General features: G+C 55.0%; 1 protein-coding gene across 1 annotated transcript; it reads right to left on the bottom strand.

Annotated features, from left to right (window-relative positions):
• Positions 1–91: 91 nt before the first annotated feature.
• Positions 92–2,950, bottom strand: CBX1 (chromobox 1). Its single transcript, XM_014958964.1, has 4 exons — positions 2,755–2,950; positions 2,060–2,237; positions 1,203–1,297; positions 92–504 (listed from the first exon to the last, which is right to left on the bottom strand). Exons 1-4 carry the CDS (start codon positions 2,892–2,894, stop codon positions 360–362), a joined length of 558 nt encoding a protein of 185 aa, XP_014814450.1. The 5' UTR covers positions 2,895–2,950; the 3' UTR covers positions 92–359.
• Between the last annotated feature and the right edge of the window lie 6,960 nt (positions 2,951–9,910).

Here is a 9,910-nt window from a genome sequence, read left to right as displayed (position 1 = left end):
TCCCACGAGCTGCAGAAGAGTCAGCCTTGGAACAAACACCCCCCCGTTCCTCCCTCCCCAAATATCCCCCTGCCCTTCCCTTTATCCTCATCCCCCACCCCCACCCCCCCAAAACTTCCCCACCAGACTGAGCCGGGCTGGTTTGAATCTGTACACAGCGTGAAGCTGCAGAAAGCAGTGGAGCAGCCGCGGGGCACAGAAACCATACTGGTCTCTTCAAAGGGCATCGTCTTCAGCCATCTCTCCGCTCCCGACCGAGCAGAGCCGCCTTCTCTCCCTCTTGCTCAAAAACCCACAGTTCAGATCTTTTATACAAAGGCGGGTGGCCAAGGAGGAAAGGGAGGGGGGGGGGTGTGGGTTTAGTTCTTGTCCTCTTTCTTGTCATCGTCCTCTGAGGGGTAGGAATGCCATGTCAACCTCTCCTCGTAGAAGGAGATGACCACCTGGGGGCACTTGATGTTGGCTTCCTTGGCGGGGACCAGGTCGGCCTCGTCCGAGTTCTTCCTGTGGGTCAGAGCAGAGGGGTAAGTCAGGGGATGTGGGGGGGAGGGGGAAGAAGTGGAGACCAGAGGCAAAAAAATAAATAAATCGAGAATCAGCAGGTAAGGGGAGTCCCCGGAGTGCTCGGGGGATCCAAGCCACCCTTTCCCGATGGCTCTGGAGCTGGGAGAAGCAGAAGGTGAGCCCAGGAGAAATTCAGGTGAGTTCAGCTGGGGATGGGGGGAAGAGAAGCCAAATCAAAGCCGCCGTCCCCCGTCCCCAGCCACTCCGTGCTCCTGAGATGGTGCAAAAGCAAACGGGTCCCAGCCCTACGCCAGGCTGGTTTGGCTCCCACCTGCGCCAGCGACAGGCCCCGTGTCACCAGGGCTGAAGGGGACACTCGGGTCATGGTGAGGGCTCTCCTCTGGGTGCAGCCTTGGGGAACTGCAGCCCCGCGCCGTGACACTGTGCCCCCTCTCTCTCTTTCTCTCTCTCTCCCCAAGCTCACTCCTGCTGCAGGGGGACACCTTAAGAGCCACAGGATCCCGAGGGCCCTACCTGCTGGTTTCACATCCGCGTTAGCCTCGGCGCAGAGGGTCACCTCAGGCAGCAGCGCCATCGCGAGAGCTTTCATGCCAGGTAGCAGGGACTCCCCGGGCGCAGGTCCTTCCCTCTCTGGCACAGAATAAGTGAAGAAGTGACAGACACCAAGACACACTCACCACTTCATCAGGAACATGAGCTCCCCGCTGGAATCCGTGGCACCGATGATTCGCTCGGGCTCAAATCCTCGGGCAAAGCCTCGCGGTTTCTCCGACTGAAAAGAGACAAGTTTTGACTTGTGGCATCACGGGGTGACGGCCACAGCCCTGCTTCTGGTCACTGGGACGCGCTGGTGGCTGTTCTGAAGGTGCTCAGACTGTAATTACCAAAGGAACTGTGACCACTCAGGTGTAAACCCACTGCACAGAGGTGACCTGTGGGTGGTGTTTCAGGGGGAGGTGTCCTTGCCCAGGGCAGGGGGGGTTGGAACACGATGATCTTTAAGGTCCCTTCCAGCCCAAACCATTCTGTGACTCTGTGGTGACCTCCTGCCAGGCCCTGGAGTGCCCCAGCTCATGCTGCAAGCGGAGGATCTGATTTCTAAGCCCCAACTGGTCAAACCCTCGCTCTGGCCAAGACTCAGGAGCTCCTGGGCTGAAAACCAGGCTGCAGAGCCTTTCTGCTGCTCCTTTTCCCAAGCAAACATGAGCCCCCTGAGCAGGAGGCTCCCTGCTCCACCTCCCTCTCCCTCTTTAAGGAGCAACAGGCAACTCCTGCCTCCTGTTTCACCCCTCGAGAAGCTGGGGCTCTGCACCCCTTTGGTTTGAGAACCCAGCTTTCAATTCAGTGCTGGGAATGGCTCTGGATTTGCCAAGAGCCCTGGCTTAGACAACAGCTCCTGCCTCCTTCCCAAAGCTACAGCTTTTCAAAAGCACTTCAGTTGTGTCTCGCTGTAGTACAATCGTTTCCCCTCCCTGCAGGAGAAGGGTTTGATGGAGAGTTTGGAGCCCAGAAACCCCACCCCACCCCACCTCACCTCCTCCTTCTTCTTCTTTGGTTTGCTCTCCTCCCCTTTATCCTCCGTGTCAGACTCCGCTTTGCGCTTGCTGCCCTCGGACTTCTCGCTCTCGTGCGCGGTTTTCTGGGACTGGAGGAACTCTGCGATGAGGTCTGGGCAGTCGAGGTTCTCCTCTGGCTCCCATGTGTTATCCTCACTGCAATCAAAGACAACGGCTTAGTTTTCCAGGCTCCCTCCAGCTTTCCCTGCCAAGAAAAGTCCCGGACACCGGGTCACGCGGAGACGCTGAGAGAAGCAACAGATGTGGGTGTCCTCACCCCGTGAAACAGGACCCTGTCCCAATCCAGGCAGGGATCCCAGATCCCAGTTATTCCCCTTCTCGGGAGAGAAACGCAATTCATTTTATCTGGCTGCTTGTTTCACACTAGGTTTAAGGGTAGGGAAGCCCCACCAGGGCACTGCCCAGCCTGTCTGCAAGACAGAAATGGGATTTTCTCACTCAGGTTGTGCCCTCGTTGCCCTGGTAAGAGCTGGAGGTGTTTAGCACCCCTGTTTTTATCATCACGGCTGCCCTTGGCCCGTTACCTTCCTTTACAGACAAGGAAAGGGGCACATGGAGACCAAACCACCCACCCAGAGGTTTTGGGAGCCAAAGGCAGAAGAGATGCTGGCACCAGAGCAGCCCAGCACCCACCACACCAGGAGGCACTTACTCCGAGAAGCCTTTCCACTTGAGCAGATATTCCACTTTGCCCTTTACCACCCGCCGATCCAGGACCTTCTCCACCACATATTCCTCCTCCTCTTCCTCTAGGACCTCTTCTACTTTCTTCTTGTTCTGTTTTTTTCCCATTGTGCTGGCCAGTTTTTCAGCTTACGGGGCGACGCTGCTAAAAGAGGAGGGAGAACCACGCGTTTGTGTCAAGGTCAGGTTTGCCTTTGCCAGGCAGCAAACGTACTGGGATGGCACAGGGATACTGGTTTGGAGAAAACAGCCACATACAAAGCAGGTGACGCACAAAGAGATGGGCTGGGATGGTCCTGGAGCCGAAAAGGCAAAGGGGAATCTCCAGGAGGAGCTCCAGGAGGAGCAGATGCCTCTCTGACACCCAGCTTTGGGCTTTTTGTCTCCCCAGCACCTTATTCCACCAAAACCCTGCCTGATTCCACCCATACTTTGTCCCTGTTTTCAATACACTGTGTCTTGGCCTCGCTGCTCCCCTGTGTCACTCACAGACCTCCAGAAGCAAAGCAGCATCCCTTCAGCTGCTCCACACCTCGTCCTTCCTCTGCTGAGTCCCCCCTCAACCTGCTCTGTCCTCACCTCACCAACCTGCCCTTCAGCTCTGCCCAGCCCCTCCGAGAGCTGCAGGACGCATTCCCAGAGCATTCCCAGCAGCAGGAAGAAGAGATCGTGCCACTAATGATAACTAAAAGTTAATAAATAGTTAAACCAAGTTAAATACCAATCACAGTCCCTGATACCGAGCTCCCGATATTAATTTCGTTGCTGGTTCACGGATGTGCTCTCTGGGATATTTATCTAACTCACCAACCTAGAAAATGTGGGGTTTTTTTCCTCCTTATCTTCCAGGGCTGCTTAGACAGTTAAACATTCCTGCATATACAGTTAAGAATTCCTGCATATACATCCCGTGCTTGCTGGGAAGCGGCAGAAGCGAGGCAGAGGAAGGAGAACTCCCTGGCCCAGCACAGCCCAGGGCTACCTGCCGAAAATGCTGTGAGCCCTGGGCACAGCTCTCTGCTTTCCACTGGTTTCCACCGGGGCGGGGAGGGGACAGCAGAGGAGGAGCAGCCCTGCCAACACGCCGGGCACTTCCCCCGGGCTGAAACGAAACACCTCCGAGAGCCAAAAACCACAGAGAGGCCCCGCTTCCCTGCAGAAACCCAGCTGGGACCAGTAAAAGCACCACAGGCGGCAATTCCTGGGTCAGGGTCTGTCCCCGCTGCCGGTGGGGACAGCTGAGCACCTCGTCCCTGCCCTCCATCCCTCCGTGGGGCGTGGGGTTCTGCTCAAAACACCCCTGCTCCTTGGAAACATTCTCCAGCCACTTCTCTCTTGGCTGGTACCAGTTACACCAACAAGTCCCAGTCCCACAGCCAAGATCCTGAGCCACCACGCAGCCCCACGAGGTGACAGGGGAGGCCATGGAGATGCTGGGAGGGCTGGAGCCCCTCTGAGAGAGTTGGGGGGGTTCAGCCTGGAGAAGAGAAGGCTCCGGGGAGACCTTCGAGCCCCTGCCAGTCCCTAAAGCTGGGGAGGGAGTCTTGACCAGGGAGGGGAGCGATAGAACAAGGGGGAATGGTTTTAAACTGAAAGAAGAGAGATTCAGACTAGATTTAAGGAAGACTTTTTTCACACTGAGGGTGGTGAGACACTGGCTGAGGTTGCCCAGAGAGGGTGGGAGACACCCCATCCCTAGAAACATCCCACTCCAGGTTGGACATGGCTCTGAGCACCCTGGTCTGGCCCAGAGAGGGTGGGAGACACCCCATCCCTGGAAACATCCCACTCCAAGGTTGGAGATGCCCCTGCTCATGGCAGGGGTTGGACTCGATGGCCTTCAAAGGTCCCTTCCCACCCAAACCATTATGTGATTTTATGATCTGCTCGTCCCACCCAAACCATTCTGTGATTTTATGATCTGCTCATGTGGGAAGGGGACGTGGGAAGGGTTTTTCCTTACATTCACAAAAATACAGAGCCCTCTGGTCCCCTGACCTCATCCCCAGCCTCTGCTCCACAGCCGCCCGCGCAGCCGGCCCGGCGCGCTGAGCAAGTTGCAGTGATTTAGATCAACCAAAGGGTCAGGAGGTTCCAAGTCTCCCCATCTGTTATCTCTGATGAGCAGCTATTCCGTCACAGAGAGCCACCAGCAAAGCTGGCAGTGGCACCCAGACCACCTGAAACCAACTCCTCAAGCCTCCCCAAGACCCCCACCTGCCAAAGAGCTGCCCGGGGAGCTTTCTAAGTGCTGAGGAACTCTTATTATTCCAGTAAAACATGTATCTTCTGCCAATCAAAATGACTGGTGAGCGAGTCAAACATCACCTGCCTTGGAAACTTTTTGCTTTGCGGCTCAGGTTATCACCAATCTTACAGAAGACATTTCAGCTGGCAAAAATCTGTGCAAACCGGGGGCGGTTTAGAGGGCAAAACAAAGATCCTGCAGGTTTACACTGGCTGAAGGCGATGTCCGAGCTCAGGAAGAGCCTCAGTTCTCGGGGTGCAGCTGGACGAGCTGGAAGATGCTGCTGAGCTGAGCAGCTGCTGGTCAGAGCATCCTTCAAAGGAGAATGCCTAAAGACAAGTCTCACAAAGCTCAAAGGAAAACTGGCCAGTTCAGACCAGCAGAAACCACAGCAGAGAGGAGGGGAGCCGAGCCAGCAGGCTCCAGACCACCCCATCTCCACTGCTATCGCTCAGACGGGGCTCGAGGGCGGCCGAGGAGGAGCGTGGAAGAGCACGGAGGGAGAAAGCAGCATTTCTTCTACTTGGCAGGAGCTGGACCGACGTGTTTATACTTTGGACCCCGTTATTGAGCTGCTGCTTTCAACCCGACCTTGGCATAGAAGCGGTGCCAGCGCCCAGGCTCTCACTCTGCAGGGCATTCGGCCTCCAGCCGTGCTCGCTGGGGGACAGACATCTTCCCTTCACACCCCATCCCTGCGGGCACCAGCCCTGAGGTGGCCACAGCCTCCTCCCTCCATGGAAATGTTGGGATAAAAGGAGGAATGAACACCTTCCCCCCACCGCAGCACCTGGAGTTGGGGCTGCTCATCAGCCAGGCAGAGGATGGGCAATAAAAGCCAAGCCAAAGTGGCTACTACCATCTTGGGGTGTTTGGTGGTCACTGGGCAAGTAGAGAGGTCCCAGGGTTGGGGTGTTTGGTGGTCACTGGGCAAGTAGAGGGGTCCCAGGGCCCAGGCTCTGCATCACAAGCCTTTTCCTCCTTCTGCTCATGATTAGCACTAGAGATCTCCCCTGCCTTTCTCTCGAGGAGGGGCTCACAAGAGGGGGCAGCACCCAAATATCCTTCGGAGCAGATGGGGCCAAGGGAAGGGCTTGTTCTCCTCCTGCCTGTTGCAGAGCTCCAGCCTCCGCCAAAGGTGCAAACCAAACCCTCTCTAAGCATTAAATCAAGTGAGAAGTTCCCTGCCCTGTACAGACCAGGGATATTGCCACAGAGCAGCAGCTCTTTCCCCTTGGATCCTTTATTCGAAGCCAGAGGACATCCAGACCCCCAGGGATGGAGTTTTATTGCCCTGTTCAATGGTGGGGGAAAAAAAACCCAAAACAACCAACCACCTGGAAACTGCCTGCTAAAACACAGCCGTCCAAGAGCAGGCATCAGAGAGGCTTTTCCCTCCTCAACTCCTGGGCTGAGACACACTGACAGCATCTTTAATCAGATGCCAGACGGAGGCAAACCCGAAGCAGTGAAGCTCCTGGTGGCCCGTGGACTCGCCGAGGAGGGGGCCCGGCTGCCTGGCACCCCCCCAGCCAGTCACAATACAACAATGTGAAGCCTCCGACCCACCGCCGGCAGCTAATCCCCCAGCAGGAGCCAGCGCGGCAGCAGGAAGCCCAGAGATCTTGTTTCAGTCTGGAATTCTTCAGGCAGTTCCTTCCTCCCGCGTGGGACAGCCTTCCTCCCCTCCATCCTCCTCCTCCTTCGGCACCATGTGGCTGATGGAGAAGGGGTCCAGAGCCGGGCACGCCACGGCAGAGGAGATTCCCAAGAAGGTGCCGTCGCAGCTCCGACTACAATCATCAAATACTCCAAGATCTTCCCCTCTCCCAGCAGGGACTTGTGTTCAGCTGCAGCCAAAAAGGACTTCAGTGGAAAGCGCTGTGGTTTTTGCCTGGAGATGGGCTGGTTTTTAAGGCACCTCAGGATGCTCAGGCAGATCGTGGGGCCGCTTGAGCAGCCTCCTAAGGCAGCAACGGGATCCGAGAGTCTAACGGCAGAGCCCGGCCAAGGTGAGCTGCTAAAAGCAGAGGTGTTGTGTAGGTGTGGAAAGGAAAATAGAGAGAGGCAACAGAGCAACACAACGCTGCGAAGCCATCACTTTGTTGTGGTGAGCACCAGGCAGAGAAGATGCAAATCCAAGGCCAGGAGCACTTTGAGAAAGAGCTGGGACAAATAACCCAGTGCCAAGGGCTGCAGAACCGTAGAGGGGGCAGCAGCCTCCCCAGAGCCCCATCACCCAGGGTCTGTTCCCTTCACCAGACCTTCCCCTGTTTGTCCTGGAGGCATTTTCACCACAGCACAGTGTCCTCCTCCCTGCTCTGCCCCTCTGGGCTCTCCAGACCTCTGTTCCCACGCAGGCACGGGGGCTGGCACCCCGCTGACAAGCCATCCCCTGGGCACTCACCCCTGTGGCAGGGACAACATCTGGTTCTGCCACCAGAGCCCGGAGCCAGGAAGGTGTTTTGGGCAGATAAGACCCAGTTGTAGTTCCCAGACACGGTACAGACTGGAGCCAGCAGCACGGAGACAAGCTGCTGCACAGGCCTCTCGCTGCACTGCAGTCAAAAAACGCAGCTCCAGTGTGAGAAAGGGACTTGAACACCCCCCTACCCCCCTCCCCAGCGTGTGGCTTTATCTGTGAAGCATCTGAGCTGCTCCACACACCCTCTTCCTCCTCGTCGGGAATGCCTCCGCCAAACACAGAGCACTCGGCAAAGATTTCAGCTTTCTGTGACCGGGAACATGCAAAAGCTCCAGTTTTAGTTATTAAAACCAAACCGCAGCCACCCAAAGCCCTGGGCTGGTTTGTGGTCCCCGGAGGAAGGGGGAGAGGTGGAACAATCCCTGTCTCTCTGGAAAGGCAGCGCGGGGGAAGGCTCACCCCGTGCCCTGCTCCCCCCTCTCCAGAGATTTCAAACACACACATGTCACTCACACCGAGTCCCCGTGCCCAGAGGGGCAGAACGAAGCCGTTTCATTTTGCCAGGACATTTTTGGGGACAGCAAGCAATTTCTATTATGTCTATAGAATCTGGGGCTAAATGATTCCCGACTGAGAGAGATCGGTAGTAAGTTTTCTGAAATTCAGCTTCAATTCCATATTCTTAATGTGTGAAAAAAGTTGGCTTTTACCGAAAAATATGATTTCAGGACAAATTCAGGGTGGGCCTACACCAAACCTTTCCATTTTCTTTCACTGCTTCTCACCTAACACTCGAGGCAAAGCTGAAGAGAGAGAGCAAAAGAATAACTTCTTGGTCTGCAGCGAAGAGGAAAAGGATCCAGGACACACCTAAGCCACTTGAAAAGAATTCAAACTCCGGTAAAAGGCCGTGAAGAAAGAGGCCCAGCACAGAGGTAGGTACAAATTCCTGCGATACCGGGGCAGGAGGAGCAGATGGAGGAGCAAGAACCAGCGCTGACAGCACGTCATCGCCGGAGATCAGAGGGAAACACGTGCTGGTGAGGGGAGATCTCCCAGAGAAGAACATCCAGCAGTGAAACCACCACCAGACAAATCCAAACACACTCAGCCCCACAGCCCGGGAGACTTCCTTCGGACGCTGGTGAAGCTCTACCCAACACCCTTCTGTGACGCCTGGCACTCCTCTTTTCAGAGAAAAAAAAGTTTAACAAAGGGAAAGAAAGATTAGCCTAAGAAGCAAAAATCTGGAGACGCAGAGGTTTAATGTGAGTACAGACCAGTTCCATTAGCTGCGTCTTAAAGGATTAACAGTTCAGCTCAGCTTTAATGAGTTTTAAACTTAAAACATTTTCTCCTCCTGCCTTTCTCAAACTTGGCTGGGATCGCTCCTCTCTTTAAAGACTTATGAGCACGCCAAGTTTATTCCACACGCGCCAGGGAAAGGCAGCAGGCATCTTTCTTTTGAAGTGGGAACAAGCATGTTAAATCTTCCACTCTCCAGAACCTGAAAACAGCAGAAAACATTTCTGGAAAGTTGGAGTGAAAGCTCAGGCCTTTGAGCGGAGACCAAACTAAAGAAAAGCCACAACCTTCAAGCTCAGCCACATCATTTCCAGTTAAATTCACAACCCACGAGAGAACGCACCTCTGGATTTCAGAGAAACACACACACGCAGCAGGAGGAACGTTACCTCCCTGCTGAAACCCCCCCTGCTAAAAAAAAAAAAAAAAAAAAGAAGACCTGAGGTCAGAAATCCCATCACACAGAGAAGAATTTTGTTGTGTGATGGCAACCACAGCTTCTGGATCAGATAAACGCTCATGGAATCAGAGCGGGGATTTGCGTTGTTCTCCCTTTTTGTATAAACACTCCCCCAAGTGCTGCAGAATTCCCAGTTTGCCAGTGGTGCTCTTCACGAGGAGCCCCAGGCCCCCCAGCACCGTCCCCTGCCAGCCTCCATCCCTAGGGACAGAGGGACTGTGTGTGGGGGGACACCTCCATCAGTACCCCCTGTGCCCAGGAGCCGCCTGACGACGCTCACAGCCCCTTCCCCTGGTTATTTCTGCGTTTCCCCAGCGTCGGGCAGCGGGGTGAGAGCAGCCACATCTGGTTCTCATCATTTCCACCACCAGGATCTCCAAGCACTAATAGGAAACCGCGCCTGGGTCGCAAACCCAACCAGGACCTGTTGTCTCCAGAGATACCCGCGGCAAACACCTTCCTCTCTCAAACACACAAGGGTCTATTGTTGGTTTTTCAGTGTTTTGTTTTGTTTTTTTTTTTATAGTTAATAAACTCTTTCACAGATAGAGCCTGTAATTATTCCGCCAGAAAGCCCTTTTATACTTTGATCTCTGTTTTATAGGGATAACACACGTGTTTGCCGCTCCCAAACTGATCAGCTCCAACGCCGAGAGCACCGTCCCAGCTCCGGGATGCTCACACTC

The sequence above is a fragment of the Calidris pugnax genome, unplaced genomic scaffold (assembly GCF_001431845.1).
Source record: "Calidris pugnax isolate Ruff unplaced genomic scaffold, ASM143184v1 scaffold335, whole genome shotgun sequence".
NCBI lineage: Eukaryota > Metazoa > Chordata > Aves > Charadriiformes > Scolopacidae > Calidris > Calidris pugnax.
Note: the sequence above shows the minus strand (reverse complement) of the source record. Positions and strands in the feature narration are given on the sequence as shown.